The sequence below is a fragment of the Dermacentor variabilis genome, chromosome 10, assembly GCF_050947875.1.
Source record: "Dermacentor variabilis isolate Ectoservices chromosome 10, ASM5094787v1, whole genome shotgun sequence".
Taxonomy (NCBI): Eukaryota; Metazoa; Arthropoda; class Arachnida; order Ixodida; family Ixodidae; genus Dermacentor; species Dermacentor variabilis.
The window spans coordinates 2,721,657-2,738,944 of record NC_134577.1 but is presented as its reverse complement, the minus strand read 5'-3'; the positions used below and the strand labels follow the sequence as shown (position 1 = coordinate 2,738,944).

General features: G+C 42.8%; 1 protein-coding gene across 7 annotated transcripts in view; it reads left to right on the top strand.

Annotated features, from left to right (window-relative positions):
• Positions 1 to 354: 354 nt before the first annotated feature.
• Positions 355 to 17,288, top strand: part of Rtca (RNA 3'-terminal phosphate cyclase) — an 83,757-nt gene continuing 66,823 nt past the window's right edge. Inside the window, exons 1-6 of one of the 7 annotated variants that reach the window (XM_075671300.1) lie at positions 363 to 479; positions 1,832 to 1,932; positions 2,009 to 2,152; positions 6,705 to 6,828; positions 14,358 to 14,416; positions 16,390 to 16,531. In XM_075671300.1, coding sequence (XP_075527415.1) covers positions 405 to 479; positions 1,832 to 1,932; positions 2,009 to 2,152; positions 6,705 to 6,828; positions 14,358 to 14,416; positions 16,390 to 16,531 — 645 coding nt within the window. In that variant the 5' untranslated portion in view covers positions 363 to 404. The other 6 variants (XM_075671299.1, XM_075671301.1, XM_075671302.1 and 3 more) reach the window with 6 other exon arrangements.

Below are 17,288 nucleotides of genomic sequence, written 5' to 3'. Positions count from 1 at the left end.
TTAAAAGTCAGTTCAGAGTGTGCCTTAACTCGATATGACTCAGCGCTACATATATTCTGCTGCGCCTTGATCGTGCTCCCGCCAGTTTGGTTGCTGTGTGGCAAACGTAGCGCCTACATACATATGTAGGCGCTACGTTTGCCACACAGCAACCTAACTGGCGGGAGCACGATCGATGCGCATCAGCCAGAACCCAGTAGGTAAAGCGACCATACTGTGCAAAACCCTGTTTCCGTTTCCTGTTGTACAGCGCCACCCGTGGTCACATACTTTAGTTCACGACGCCACCGCTACGCTTATTTCCGTAGCACTGTGGAAGGTACAGTTTCCCTTCTCTAAGTTTGTATAGGTGTTCTGTGGTGCAGTCAAGTATCTAGTAGCGATGGGGTGCAGTTTTGTCCTCGATGTTGACCCTCCGCAGTGCGCCACCACGGCGGTGCAAAGCGCACCAATCTGGTTTCCGGGCAATCCCGGGGAAGGTGATCGAGGATGCTACCTCCTCCGTAGAGAGCCCCCGGATTTTCTCACGCCCGCTCTTGCTCGCGCCTGCGCGCAAACGGCTGGCGATCCCTCAAACGAACGTATCGTGGCGGCGCGCAGAGTTGCTTCTTTATTCTGTGCTGGCTGGCTCTGTGATACACAAGCTACTTAAGTGTGACGGCTGAGAGATCTTGTAAAACGTCAGCCGTGGACTGTTCTCTATTTTCTTGATATGAGCTTCCGACGTGCCAGAATGATGGATGAATCCAAAGGGAGCTTGTTTACCATCGACGGCAGCGTTATGGAAGGCGTGAGTAGGTGATTGAGTGAGGGCCTATGTTTGCGAAACTTTTGTGCAATCGGCGACTGGCAATATCGGCTGTGGTAACACCTATCATGAGTGGCGGGAGCAAGAGCGCCGGTCAGTGAGCCTTTAGGCAAAAGATCCAAGTTTCGTAAATACTATTTGAAGTTTCAAATGGCCTTTCACTGTCTTACACTTCTTCTTTTTATTTTTTTCCATAAGGGGACAGGGGTTCTGTCGGTGAAAAGTAACTTCTACATGCGTGGGCGTTGCAACTGAACTACCCCCTTGTGCAATATTATAGGGAGCAAAGAAATTGCTTTCAGAATGCTATAGTCAATAAACACACGTACCAACATGGTTCAGAACAACATTCATTTGGGCTAGGTGGTGCATACTTGAACTAGGAAAGAACAGCGCCAACTAAGACGAGCGGGCGAACGGCGCTCGAAGGCGAACGAGGAATGACGCTTGTCATGTGCCCTTCTCACGCTCGTGATCGTCTTAGTTGGCGCTGTTATTTACACATTCCAAGTTCAAAGGTATTCACTGCCACCAAACGTTAGAGAAGGAGCTACCTGCTGCATGTTGAAACATCAATCCACACCCCAAGAGCAATTGTTTCTGTAAGTCAAATTCGCTGTTCCCGCTTATATTGATCACGACTGTACCTTTCACTTGCAGAGTTTCTCAGTTATTGGATGCTACTTAAAAATGTGGTCATGGTTGGAATAGTTGGTATGGATCCATGACCTTGAATGATGCTGTTTTCTGCGTCCTTATTTGTAATCAAATAGGGGCGCAAAAAACAAAGGGGCAACATAGAGACAAGCTCTTGCTTCTTGCGTCGACCTCCCTTGACAAGGCAGCATGTATGTAGTTTTGCATCATTGATTCATAATCACTAGACACATAAATAAATTTAAAAGACACCCATGCTAAAGATACCCATGCTACCCAGCTCCTTTTCCCCTGTCAACATGTGCTTGAGTAGTTTTTTTTTTCTTCATGTAATGTAGTATTTTCCAAATCTGGTCCTTTCTTCAGGGAGGACAGATACTGAGGATGGCCATAGCGTTCAGTGCACTATTCCAGAAGCCAGTGCGGGTAATCAATATTCGTGCTGGAAGGAGCAACCCAGGCCTGAGGTAATCGCAATATAGTTAGCAATTTTTAGCATCTCTATAATGGCAGCTCTTTTTGTGTGTGTGTATGTGATTACAGGCCACAGCACTTAACAGGCATCAACTTGGTGAGGGATATCTGTGGAGGCCATCTGGAGAATGCCTTTATTGGGTCGACAGAAGTTGTGTTGTACCCTGGCCCCATCAGAGGTGGGGAGTTCTTTGCTGACACTGGAACAGCAGGGTGAGCGTCATGGGGCATTGAAAATGTATTTATTGGACTTAAACAACTTGCAAATGAACTAAAAGACACGTAAGGCAGAGAATAGAACAGGGCAACCAAAAGGCACAATAATAATGTTAATTGTTTTATTGCCTCAAATAAGTGCTGGTTAACAAACAAGAAACTGAAGATTTATTAGCTAAAGGGCATATTTAAATGTAAAACTCCGCAATCCAGGGGCTCCAGATGGATCCAGGGGCGGTGGTTTAGCTGTTACTTATAAAAGGTCAATTGTGTGTGCACTGCATGGTGCTCGCCAGCAGAAATTAAGTGCGTTGCATGTTACATGATCTTAGACGGCTGTTCATGTTCATTGCAATCTATCACCCTCCGGATTCATCAGAAGAATACATGCTTACTTCAAGTGACTTTTTACAGAGTGAATTTGAGAATTTGAACAGAAAAATTGTAATAGCTGGTGCTTTAATTCTCCCACATATTGACTGGTCTGAATATAAAGTGACCCAAGTTGATGTATTGTCATCATGCACACTCCTGGATGTGGTGTTAAAATTGTTCAAGGGCACACTCAAGTGCACAAAAGGGGAGGTTCACTACTTCATCTTGTTTTTCTGAGCCTGTGTCTAGCTCAACACAAGTACACTTGTAAAGTCACGAAGGGAATTTCAGATCACAAAATGGTCATTCTTCACCTATTAGGCATTCATCATCAAGAGCGTACCACGAAGACTGCACTGGTCCCTAATTATTCAAGAGCTGACGATGTTTCCATTCTGGACTACCTCGATGTTAACTACTCCAATTTTAAATGCATTGGTGCATGTGAAATTTCAACGGTGGAAGATTCGTGGAAACGTTTTAAAGAAATAGTACAAACACTAATAAAATGGTACATACCTGACCGGGAGCGTCGACTGAGGTGCATGCGTGCAACACAAAATAGTAATAAACAAAGTGTAAAATGCTATGACGTCACGACGCTCTCTTTATCGTTCAGAACTGTGTTGGTCGCTGCACAGAAGCGATACATGAATGAATCACTAACCTACTTTATTAAGACACCACCGCAGAAGTTTTGTCGCTATCTATCAGCTCAAGAAACGAGTGATGTATATTTAACTAATGAGAACTGCAAGGTTACCGATAATTTCCAGATAGCCTGTACTTTTAGTGATTATTTTGAATGATGGCATATTACCGGGATATGACCTGTGCTGTCCTGCCTTGCCAATATCTGATATTGTGATGACTCAAGAAGGCACTTTTAACCTTCTTCTAAACCTTGATGTAAAGAAATCAACTGGGTTAGATCGGATTACAAATGCCTTTTTAAGAAGTACGCTGAGTCGTGCTCCTATTACTTGACTGACATATTTGACAAATCTTTACAAACAGGAGAGGTTCCTAATGACTTTGGAAATGTGTGAGAGTAATACCGATTCATAAAGATGGCATTAAAGATAGCGTGAATAACTAGAGGCCTGTGTCATTGACAAGCACATGCTGTAAAAAGCATGTACTTACTAAGCACTTAAGAGAACTTATTGAAAAGCACAAACTAAAGGGCAACCAACAACATGGTTTTAGGTGGGGCTTCTCTACCGTGACCATTCTTACTGAAGTGGCACACTTCATTAAACAAATCGTTGACGCTAGAGGACAGGTTGATATTATTTTTCTTGATTTTAGGAAAGCATTTGACAAAATAACGCATCCCAAGTTGTTCCATAAGCTTAGCACAATTTGCGGAATGATACTCTCATCAAGTGGATTGCAGCCTATTTTACAAAGAGAGAGCAAGTGGTTTGCATCCAAGGCGCCACCAGTACGAGGCAAGCGGCACGAGCCAGGGGTTCCCGAGGGCTCTGTCATAGGGCCCCCTGTTGTTTGCGCTTTATATTAACAATATGAGTAGCAGTTTCTTGCCTGACATTTTTGTTAGGCATTATGTGGATGACACAGTTATATACTGAAAGGTGGATTCTATCTATGATCAGGAAAAACTTAATGAACACTTGGGGATGATAGGCTTCTGGTGCCAAAAATGGCAAATGGAGTTGAACTCTAGCAAAGCTGTTTTTATGCCAATTACCCAAAAAAACAAGCCACTATTATTTCATTACATGATTCATGACGAAGTGCTCTGCTGTGTCAGCATATAAATACTTGGGTGTTTACGTCACAGATAACTTGAGCTGGGGTCGCCACATGTATTATATCTGTGATAAGTCACAAAAGAAACTGTGGATGTTTTGTTGTAAGCTTGGTGATGCGATAACTGAAGTCAAACTTTTAACGTATGAAACTTCCATTCTGCCATTGCTGGAATATGCATGTCTGATATGAAAACCATACACACACACACACAAAAACATTGCAAAATGTGAACGGGTACAAAATAGGGCTTTAGGATTCATTTTTAACTCTATTCGTTGAACACAGTCAATAACAAAACTGAGGACACAAGCAGAAATTCTTACTGTATAGCAAAGAATGAACATCAACAGCCTCAAATTCCTTTTCCAGATATTGCATGGCAAATGTCAAACTCAAATAGTGAAAACTTTAATAATGGACACTTCACATTCGCGCACAAAGCACGGTAAGCACATAAAGCCCTTGAGGCATAACACAGAGTCCTTTAAAAAATCATTTATTGTGTGGGCTATAGATACATGGAGCAAATTACCGAATGATGTTGCCCTGTGTAATGATGTTAAGATATTTGGGAGGGCTTTGTTGAGCGAAATTACCTATTGTACTTAATGCCACTTCTAAATATTGAAATCAGAATTGATATACCCAAATGTACTTTCTTGCTCACTCGTGTTCTGCTGAGTTGTGCTGGTATGTTTATTGTACGATAGCATTTTGTTTGTATTTGTGTTCAAATTCATAACACCTGTATTTGTGCCCAATGCAGCAACTCCTGTTTTGGCATGTATGCTAACAGTATGGACAAATCAATAAAATAAATTTACGCCCTTTCAAGCGGGCACCTACGGAGAAGAGTGTCACTCAGTGCACGTTGCTGAATGTAAACGTCACAAGTGGTGTGCACTCTGATCGGAGTGCATTTACGGAACGCACTTTGCTGGCCAAGTGCTTAGCCTTGCTGCCAGCAGTTTGAATGTTACAAAATGTAATGCATAAGAAAATGACACATAAGTCCATTTTAGTTCTTGAACAAATTTTAACAAAATAATCAGAACAGAACTCGCTCAACTTTTGTTTTAACAAGATCAAATGCAGTCTCGTCGCACACCACCATTTTGTTCTGAATTGGCTACACATTCGTCTTGGCCGGCATTGACTTGCAACACTCTTATAATAAAAATCTTTTCCGTTTTTTGTTGGGAAAATATGCATTATGGTTGTTTTTATCTGTAATACAATGTAAAATAATAACTTTTTAGAAGCTTTTTCTTTTTAATCTACATCTTAGAAAAATGCAGGCTCTCGCCAATTTTCTTTTAATGTGGGTGCGTTTAGTTTTCCCGTTTAGCACCGCGTAGCCTAAAGTGTCACTCAAGGTCCCGAAGTGCACTCCCCGTAAGCGCACTTAACTTGCCCACTTGATAGGTGTGTGGACTGGTAGGATGGTCAGTGTCATGCCACAGAAACCACCTGCAAAAGTAGCTAAGGTGGAGCATCCTTCTGTCTTAGCATCCTCTGCTAGGCTATTCTGTTACCACCCAGCATAGCCCTGTTCGCTTGTCCAATTCCAATAAAAACAGAAATACACACGCGCTTCGGAACAAGCGCCTTATCGCTCCCATCAGCATTTTTCTTCTCATCTATTCCTCTATGCACACACGCATAAAAGAGAAGAAAGAAAGTGCTATCAGCATCAAGTAAAAACTGTACGAAAAAACATTGACAAAAGGAAGGCACATAAATGACGGAGGTGAGCACATACTTCCAACTTTATTGAAAAATGCAAACCAAGTATATTTAAAGGGCGCAGCTATTGTAGAAAACATTTTTTCTTGCTTCAAGCCTTTGGCTGCGTGTTCTAGCCAGAAAAAGCACAAGCCAAAGTGAAAAGCAGTGGCTGTCACACATGCCTGATGCCCCAGTGACAAAGCATATTTGCACACCGTGATTTATCACCAAGTGTGCGCAATACATCAGAATGAAATGGAAAAAAATAATCCAATATCACTGAAACACTGTGACCTAAATAAAACTAAGAAAAAGAAAATAATTGGTATATAAAAGATAGCTGGAGGTCTGGTAAATAACCTCCAAAGAACAGGCAACAAGAAACAAGCCTTACATGCAACCGTCGCTGTTAGCTGGAGCAAGAGCAATAGATGGAGCAAAGAGCGCCTACCTGGTCTTATGTGTCTGATCAGGAAACACTCATCAGTAGATAACCATGGAGTCATTTTTTTTCTCTGATAGATTCACTATTGCTTTTATTTACTTAGCACTTTTTTCATCATGTTCTGCGTAAATATGTACAGAAATAGGCAGTGTGCTACTTTAAAGTGCTGAGCATGGCTGTTGCAATCTGTTGTTTGGCCTCCTTGGCCGATTTTATTTCCAGGAGCGTAGTGCTGCTCCTTCAGGCTGCTCTGCCATGCCTGCTGTTTGCCGACGCACCATCTGTGCTGCGCCTTCGAGGTGGAACCAATGCAGAGATGGCCCCCCAGATTGACTACACGCTGTCGGTAAACTTCTTTCTCTCATCTTCTGACATGCTGGCACTGTCTCCAAGCAAGCAATAAATGTGAACCTAAGATATAGTATCATTGTTCCAGGTGTCCAAGGACATCTAAACCAAGAATGAAAGGGCCTGAGAAAGATATGTACAAAGCTCAGAGCTAGCAACAAGCTTTCACTAATACAGCTCTATTTCCAATCACTTATGGCAAGGGTCTCTAGTTACCTGCAGGAACTTTGTGTTGTATATGGGCACATTGTTTCCATTTTACAAGAGGCATGGCAATATTTGTTTTGAGTGAATCAGGATTAGTTTGTAGATGATTTGCCTAACATGCATAGCCAACAATATAGCGCAGCTGTCATTTGAATGGCCTGTTAACTGGTTTCATCAGAACAACCATATCGCACCTTGTACTATTGGCACAAATTCAAATGAAGTTTCTAAACTATTCCAATGTGTTGTTCTGTTTCCAGGTTCACCTGAATATGTAATCGTGGTTTGCATGCTTAAAAGTCAACTACAGAACAATTACACATTGCCCTCCCATGTAGTCATGCACAGCAGGCGTTTTGTTGATCCGTTTGTCTTGTTCAGATTTCAAATTATGCGGATGGTACATTGCTTCATATTAAAATACACAGACAATGCGCAGGCTTTCAAGAAAACGTCAAAGGAAATTGCCTCCTTGGCAAGAGTATTGTTCAGTGAAGAGCTACAAGACTACTGCTCTCAAAGAAGAATGGAATGGAAGTTCATCGCAGAAAGAGCTGCATGGTGGGGTGGCTTCTGGGAGAGATTGATAAGAACTGTGAGAACCAGCCTCCGGAAGATCCTTGGCAAGGCAAAGCTCAGGGAATTTGGAAATGTCGACTTGGTAGACACCCTTTTAGTTTACAAGCAAATTGCATCTGAAGAGTCCCAATGCCTTTTTTGAAATTCAAATCTCCTGCCAACCAGGGGAGTGGTGATGTTGCATGCATCATCACTACGCCTTGCTGCCTGCCGTCGACGAGTAAAACGGCACCCGACAGACGGTGGTACCAAGTCAAAACACAGTGGTGGGCTCGCCACTGCAGCTGCTTTTTAGCCAAGTGGCGACATCACATGGAAGTTGAATTCTCTGCTACTTGAAGTTTGTGTGAGCCAGTAAAACCAGCGCAACACTACGCGATCAAGAAAGTGCTGAAAAGCGAAAGCGTGAGCGGCACAGTGTCGACCCTACGTCGTCAACAGCAATTTCAATGAGTTCATTTTTCTAAAAATGAAATAGAACTGGACAAGTAGCATTTTGTTTCATCTTATAATATATCACAAGGATGTTTTTTTTGCAACGAGTACTTGAGCACTAGTGACAGAATTTAACTGAGGAGTGCCTTCGTCATTGGGTAAGTGCTTGAATGTCCCGGGGGAGTCTCTAATCATGCCCTGCATTTACCTCAATTTCTCGATTATTAAGGCTCTGTTTGCGATAATATTGACGCCTTAGAGATTCTCGAGCACTGATCTATCACTTTAGCTTGACTTAGTATTTGTCTTTAGTGTCCCTTTAAGCGTGTCTTGATGCAAGCGTTGCATCCTCTGATGACTTTCTTTACAGTTTGTTTCCGCGGGGTACTCAAAATTTCTCTCTAAGCTCAGTAAGGGTATCTTGCAGACCACCGTGGAGTGTACGCTTATGGCAGTCTCTTATGACAAGTTTTGTCAGATGATGAAGCGGAGGCAACAAAATCGGATGTTTAACTTCTGCTTCCTGTGAGAATTGCAGTCGTCCACTTACATGCAACCGTCCTTCCCTTTCGAGAAAAGGATGAAGCATTTTCAGATCTGAATTGCGATTCAGCTGTAGTTCCTTTTCAAGCTGGTTGATTTGTTCCGCGTAAACATCCTCTTGAGCCACCTTGATCCAGTAATTTTCAGTGCCGCTAATGTCTTCGGCTGTGAGCTGTGGTTGGTTCCTGATGCATTTATTTTTGCAGCTTTTGATGAAACGAAATACCCACGCTGTTATTTGTAATACTCTTTTGAGGCTTGAGTAACGTTCAAGGTCCAGAATAGGCAACAACGTTTTCACATGTAAAACTCGTACGACAACTTTTGCTTCCATTAAGTCTATATCATTACTACGTAATTCTGTCTCAAGGGTGTGCATGGGCCATGCATCTTCCATTTCTGTAAACCATGGTGGTCCTTTCCACCATACTGCGTTTGTCTTGAGAAACTGCAGCTGAACTCCTTGTGTAATGTAATCCGCAGGATTATCAGTCCCAGGACAATGTCGCCATTGGCTCTTGTCGGAACAGCCTCGAATTTCAGCCACCCTATTCTTGACGAATGGCTTCCATTTCATCAGAGACCCTTTTATCCAATGCAGTGTGACATTGGAATCCGCCCAAAAGAATGTTTCTGACTTGCCCTTCTCAAGGGCAGTCTTCAGAAATTTCGCTAACCTTGCTCCGAGCAGAGCACCAAGTAGCTCCAGTCATGGCAAAGTCACTTTCTGCATAGGCGCCACTCATGACTTCACCATTATAAGGTGGCTATGAGCACAATTCTTTTGGTCAAGGAATTTCAAATATGCACAAGTTCCATATGCCCTCTGACTTGCTTCACAAAATATATGAAGTTGCATGGAGTGACTTTCGAGCCCAGTCTTGACCCAACATGGGGTAGTCGTAGAAGTAAGGGGCTGCAGATTTCAGCACCAATTTTGCCACTGTAAAGCAAGGTCCGAAGGCAAATCGGCGTCCCAATCTACCTGTCTCTGCCACTCCTGAAACAATATCTTGGCTTGAATGCTGAAGGGTGCAATCATTCTGAGCGGGTGAAATATCATTGACACTGCTTGCAGAACATATCTCTTACACAGCTTTTGATCTTTTCCCAAGAAACATAATGCTGATTTTGCGACTACTGTCACCTTGTCTGTTAAGAGGATCCCACAAGAGTCCTAATATCTTGACAGCTCCCGATGTGGCGCTATCTCCTTCAGCCGCGGCAATGAGGTCTCTCAGCAGTTTAGAATTTGATGACCATTTTCTTAGTTGCATTCCAGCATCTTCCATTATAACATTTGCTTCTCTGTATGCTTTTTGAGCTGAATCCTCATTATCAGCTCGTATAAGAAGGGTCACCAACATAGAAAGATGCAGCAAGCAACTTGGCCGTTTCTTCTGTTTGATCCTTTACTCCATTCAGGTGGTGTTGGAGTGTGGCGTGGAGTAGGAATGGGCTTGCTACTGTTCCAAAAGGCACCCTTGTCATGCGCCATTCCTCAATTTTAGGATCGGGTTTTCTTTTAGAGGGTATATCCTTGAACCATAGGAATCTCAACGCATCTCTGTCTTCCAATTTTACGCTAATCTGGAGAAAGACTTTCTCAATATCAGCCATCAGAGTAATACGGTTCATACGAAAACGTATGAGAAGAGCAACCAAGTCAGCTAGTAGCTTAGGTCCTTTCTCGAGATGGTCATTGAGGGACGATGAATCACATTGAGCACATATCGAGTTGCGCGAATTACACAAAAGCATTCCTAACATAGAAAAAATTAGCTGAGTCAACACCCTTCTCCTTCAGAAAATCCCATAGCGATGGGTACAATTGCTCATTCACGATGCAAGAATTAAAGATAGCTTTGCGCAACTGCAAGAGCTCTGCGCCAGGATTAGACAGTATTAATTATGAGATGCTCAAGCACCTACCCGAGGAAACACTTGAATGCCTCTTATACCTGTTCAATAAAATTTTCTGCAGTGGTCGATTGCCATCCTGTTGGAAAGAAGCTATAGTAGTACCAATATTAAAGCATGGAAAAGACCCCTCCTGTGTACAGAGCTACAGAGCTATCGCTCTAACAAGCTGTGTATGTAAGGTGTTTGAAAAAATGACAAACCGCCGATTAATGTACTTTTTGGAATACAGTGCAATTCTGGATCCCCGCCAAGCCGGTTTTAGACCAGGAAGGTGCACAACAGATAGCTTAGTCCTACTTGAGAGTTATATACGAGACGCATTTGTTCATAAAGAATACTGTCTATCAGTATTTTTTGATCTCAAAAAAGCTTATGACACTACCTGGAGGTATGGCATTATTGCAAGACCTCGTTTCGTATGGCGTGCCAGGCAACATGTTTAACATAATAAAAAGCTACCTTTCCGAACAAAAGTACAGAGTAAGGGTGGGAACTGCAGTGTCAAGAGTCTTTGTGCAAGAAAACGGTGTACCACAAGGAGGAGTGCTCAGCTGCACACTATTCTTAGTTAAAATGAACACACTACAAAAACACTCCCACCATTTATATCCTACTCAGTCTATGTAGATGACATACAGATAAGTTTTAAATCATGCAATCTGTCCATATGCGAGAGGCAGATTCAGCTGGGAGTGAACAGGCTTTCAAGATGGGCTGACAAGAATGGCTTTCGATTTAATGAAGAAAAGACCACGTGCGTGTTATCTTTTCGGAAAAGAGGCATACATCCTGAACCGAATATTTCGATGAACGGGTATGCGCTTAGTGTAAAAAAGGAGCAGAAATTTCTTGGCATTATATTGGATGATAAGCTCTCATTCGTGCAACAAATAAAAAACATGAAATGAAATGCTTAATAACTATGAACATCCTCAAAATTCTTTCGCACCAGTCGTGGGGAACTGACAAGAAATGCTTGCTCTCGCTCTATAACAGTTTAATTAGAACACGTATCGCTTACGGGAACATCGTTTACCAATCAGCTTCACATTCTGTTTTAAAAATTCTGGGTCCTGTACATAATCTTGGCATGTGACTAGCCCTAGGTGCATTCCGCACTAGCCCTGTTCCAAGTTGGCACGTAGAAGCTAATCAGTGGAACCTAGACAGACAAATAAGTATTGTAGTTTTATGTACGCACTTAAGATTAGTTCCAACCGAGAACACCCGTGTTACAAAATGTTGAAGAGCACAGAAACGCAAACCCTCTTTGCAAAGCGGCCAACATTAGCAAAGCCATTTCCACTGAAAGCACTGTCGCTATGTCAAGAAAACAACATATTGCTGTCGGACGTTCACCTGTAAAACACTAATGAGTTAGTAGCACCATGGGAATCAGTCACCATACATTGTGACTTCTTGTTCACAGAAACAAACAAAAAGCATACACCCCAAGAAGCTGTAAAACAACACTTCTTATCACTACAGAGTAAGTACAAGTGTCCAGAATTTTACACTGATGCTTCAAAAACTGCTGAAACAACATCATGTGCTGCAATTGGTCCAGATTTTGTTGCCCATTTAAGATTAAATAAATACACAAGTATCTTCACTGCTGAAGCTCATGCTATACTCCTCGCAGTTAAAGAAATACCAATAAAACAGATCAATCAATCGATAATATACACAGATGCCTTAAGTGTGGTCCAGTCAATACACCTAGAAAAACAAAGAAAAAATCTTGTGATAAACACTCTCATCAGCAGCTTATCCTTAGCCTACAAGAGAACCCGCCGTGGTTGCCCAGTGGCTATGGTGTTGGGCTGCTGAGCACGAGGTCGCGGGATCGAATCCCGGCCACGGCGGCCGCATTTCGATGGGGGCGAAATGCGAAAACACCCGTGTGCTTAGATTTAGGTTCACGTTAAAGAACCCCAGGTGGTCAAAATTTCCGGAGTCCTCCACTACGGCGTGCCTCATAATCAGAAAGTGGTTTTGGCACGTAAAACCCCAAATATTATTATTATTAGCCTACAAGAGAGCGCTACATATTATAATCTGCTGGGTACCTGGCCATAGTAGTATACCTGGTAATGAAGCGGCAGACGCAAATGCAGCTTTAGCAGGTCTAAGGCCCCAAATAGACATAAGTTATGTTCCATATACAGATATGAAACCTGTCGTTCGAGGAATACTGCGTCATGCATAGCAAGAAGCTTGGGACACAGAAAATAATAACAAACTTCACATAATCCAACCCTACATTACCCAAACAGCTGTACAACGGCATAGACAGGAGGAAGTAATCATGTCGAGACTGAGGATAGGACACACACATGCAACACACTCATACTTGCTAACCGGTACTGATCCACTGGTCTGCATTAGATGTGGAAATCAACTCACAGTCATCCATGCTCTTATACAATGCCCTGGCATGGAAGCCACGCGAAAAAAATACTTTCCTGAACTTTACCGCTCCAATTTACCTATGCATCCTGCATTTTTCCTATCTGCTGAGCCGATGTTCCCCCTCGTCTGGCTGTTCAGTTATCTTAATGATGTGAACTTTTTGAAGAACATATCTTAACTCATCTTCCCTACGCTACCCGAAATCCTACATAATCATCTTAAATTCTCCCAAGAAATGCAAGCCTTATGTTTTTAATTCCTAGGCCTTTACAGCCACCGCAGTACATCACAGGCATCGCAACCCATTATACCCGCTGACATGTTTATAACATTCTACCGCGCTACTAAACATTGTTGCTGGTGTTCTTTGGCCGTTGTAGCCCTAGCGCCATAAAACACTAATTAATAATAATAATCTTCTGTTTCAACAATGTGTGACCTCACTCACCTTCTCAAATGGACGCTGAGTAGGTTTCTTATCACGGCGAAGGGTAACGGCGGATAGTCCAGTCAGGTCGTACTGTTTGGCCTTCGGAGGAGGTTTTCTGCCCTTACGACGGGCTGTCTTCGTTTTCAAAGTCCCCTATGAGCACTCCAGGCGTGTAGAGTCCTGGCGAGTACTACCAGCGGGTTTCGGCACCCGATTATAGAATAAATGGTCACGGCCTATGATGAAACACAACTGTATTTACATTATTTATAGTGATTAGATCAAATGCAGTCCATGACGGATGCTCTCTTGTTTTTCTACTTTTACGTCTTCGTGCGTTCGCGCTCTCGCGTGCCGTGCAGTTGGCTTCTTCTTCTCTAGCTCTTCGAAGAAAGGTAAATATTCAATACATATGATGCCTTTTGCATATTTGTGTACATGCTAATAGACATTTAACTTGCAGAAGGAATAAAAGGCATGGATAAGAAAGCAGGGTTTGCTTAGTGGAACAGCACTTTTGTTTGTACTTGACTTGCACTTGTAGTATTGTGCAACTACACTACTCATCAATCCTCTACAGTGTGATTTTTGAGACATTTCAATCCAATAGCTGCCATTTTCCTGCACTCCACTCTGCCTGATTTATCGTTTTTTGTTCACTTATGGTTAAGCACTTATATACTTAACTTATAGTTGACTTATATTTACTTAGTGTAGGTAAAACCATATTTTCAGAATTGTTTGGACAGTCTGAGGTGCTGACTTTGACTAAGTCATCGTGCACTATTGTATTTTATTGCAAAGTGTCACATTGTTAGGCTGAGGTAAACTACTCTGCTGGTTGTTTCACTATGTGTTCAGTAAGCTAACAAATTGAATTTCTTACTTGATGCGTATTTATAAATGTGAGAATGGTTGTTCTTATTTGTGATTGCTCGTTGCCTACATGTTTGTGTCAAAAGCCTTCACCTTATTGTACTTTGTGATTCATTACACAGGTGTTCCTGCCCATAGCAAAAAAATTTGGAGCTTCATGTGACATCAAGGTTCTTAAAAGGTAGGTTGAGACATCTTTTGCACCCTGTCAACTAATAAAAAACAATCACTTTCACAAGAGACATCTGCTAGAATAATCCCATTACGTTCCTCTCTCACTTCACAGTTGGCCTGAGCACTGTCACAATTGCAAGTGTATTGCAAAATTTTAAAGCGAAGTGTGCCTTAGGGTCAAGTCATGGCATATTATCAGTAGCAGTAGCACTTGTGCAAGTGAGCCCTCAATTATCTTGCACGAAGTGAAATTTCAAATTTCCGTTTCTAAACAGGCATCTTTCACGAGTGGCCACAGGTTTCCATGATTGATGGGTTGACACTGTTGCCCCGTGCAGATAAGGTTTGAGCCTGCCTTGTTTTCTGACACTACTTTCAGTTGATACATAGTCGGCATTTCTGTTGTCCTTTTTGTTCTTGTGTCTGTGTTTGTATACCTGGGTGTAAGAGCAGTGGAGGGGGGGGTGGTATTCTGTAAGTATCCACCTAGTGGACATGTATACTTTTCGTCTGCTGCTGAAGTGCACATTGGCTGGAGGCGACTCTCTCCTTACACGTACCCCAGCCCAGCCAGTCAGAACATCAGTGACAGGCAAAATGGACATGTCCACTAGATGGACACTTCCAGAATACCCCCTCCCCCCCCCTCGCTGCCTTTCAATACCTATTTTTCATTTTATTCACAGTCCTTTGACAGTGCGTGGCAGGCTGTTTAAATACACATTTCAGCACGTGTTGGCCCTTGGGGCATCCTATTACTATAGCCATGTCTGTATGTACTAAAACTATTGGTTCATAGGAAGCACCATCCCGTTCTCTGCTCTTTCATCTTTGTCTTGCCTTTTGCATCTGTGCATTTCCAAATACGGTTAAACCTCGATATAACAAACTTCAATATAATGATATTCTTGGTATAATGAAGAGTAACTTTTCATATCTTGTTCATAGAACACAATGTATTTAGAACCTCAATGCAACGAAGTGTGTTTGTACGCCATTTCAATATAACAACATTTCACTGCCGCTGCAAAGGAATGCCAAGACAATAAATGGAAACTTCCACCGACGTAAATGGTCAACTGATCGAATTACAAGCGGCTGTTTGCAAATGCACCTCCGAAATCATATGCTGCACGACAAGAGTGACTGCTGAAGTAGAGCCACATCATGTTTTGTAAAAGTCCAAAAGTCCAAGTGCGGTAAGATCCTATCGCGCCCCGCCCACTGTGTGCTTTAGGTGTGAGTGAAAGTCTGCGAGGGTGAGAGAAGAAAGGTGGTGGCTTCACGAGTTCTGCCTTCCCATTTGGGCAAAGGAAACAAGGGGGAGGGGAGTGAGGTCGCGGCATTGTGATCAAGCTTGTGCGAAGGGGCGGGTGGGAGGGGGGGGTGCGGTAAGTTTGCATGCGTCTCGGCCGTGGCTGTGCAGGGCTGTAAGCACGGCTGAGCGCATACGCAGCCGCGCACCCTGCTTTAGAGGTAATCTGCCAGCGTATGCAAAGAGTGGGTGTGACGAGAAGGCATGGCACCATGTAAGCTGTCTTGCTGAGTGTTTAGTATTAGAGGTTGCTTAATCTTGAGTTTCGGTGACCCATTGTTGCGACGCTGCTAGCGCACTTGCTGATAGCATCGTCCCAGTGCGGGCAACGCTATCAGCCATGGGGCGGAGTGCACGTGAAAGCGTAGCTGGCTCCGCTTAATTTGTACCGCCAAGAAGATATCGTTGACGTATGTGGCATGAGTTTCTCATTCAAATTTGCTTTTTCTGATTGCCTGATAACTCGGAAAATTCTGCGGTCCCTTTCTGTGTAAGAAAAATCTATCGGCGACTGTACTTATGTGCATAAAAGATTGAATTTAGTAGATCGAAATTTCTATGTAACGAAGAAAATTGCAGATTTTACCGACTTTGTTATGTCGAGGTTTAACTGTATTCTGAAGGCACTTTACCCTAAAAATGCTGCTTGGCCGATGTGGCTGCAGGGGTTACTACCCCAAGGGAGGGGGCCTAGTGGAGGTCTGCACGCAGCCTGCAGGGTCCCTGAAGCCACTAGTCCTGACCGAGCCTGGATATGTGGCCAGAGTGACAGGCAGATCCTTTGTAGCTGGTGTTCTCCCTATCAAGGTTCGTTCCACATTTTGGAATTCCACTGCTGCTTTCATTTGGGAACTTCTAGGTCAGCAGTTATGCAGTGTTCCTGGAAATGTGATTAGTGGTGTGTGTGTGTGTGTGTGTGTGTGTGTGTGTGTGTGTGTGTGTGTGTGTGTGTGTGTGTGTGTGTGTGTGTGTGTGTGTGTGTGTGTGTGTGTGTGTGTGTGTGTATGTGTGTGTGTGTGTGTGAGGAATTTGGCATACAAATAGCGCGTGGTAATGGGACTCAATTCACATTTAAGTTGGGTCATGCTAAATCAGTAGGCAGGATCTTGTGGACCTTAAAAGGCTAGCTTAAGCTTATTACAAAGGTTCAAATTTGTGCTGTTGCTGCAACTTTTTACAAGGCAGGAGAATAGTAGACACCAGCATATTTTTAAGAAGCTTATTTACCACACAAGTACACTGATGTATACAAAGCGGTGGGGATACCAGGATAAAAGCTGCATAACGGTAGCTTGACTAGTCCCACCTCCCCATACTATACAAAAGACTGCAGAGTTGTGACAACTTATTTGCTTATTTATTCAGATACCTCACGGATTCCAACTGGGATATTATGTGAGGGGGGTTACGAATTTTGGTGCAAACGGAAGCAATTTGAACATTGTTATTTGAACATCATTACACAATAGGAAGTAAATAACCAAACTGGAAAATGGAACAAGAAGGAAACTTTTCAAAACAAAATGCTGCATTTATTTTTTGCAGGAGAATGGGTTGGGAGATG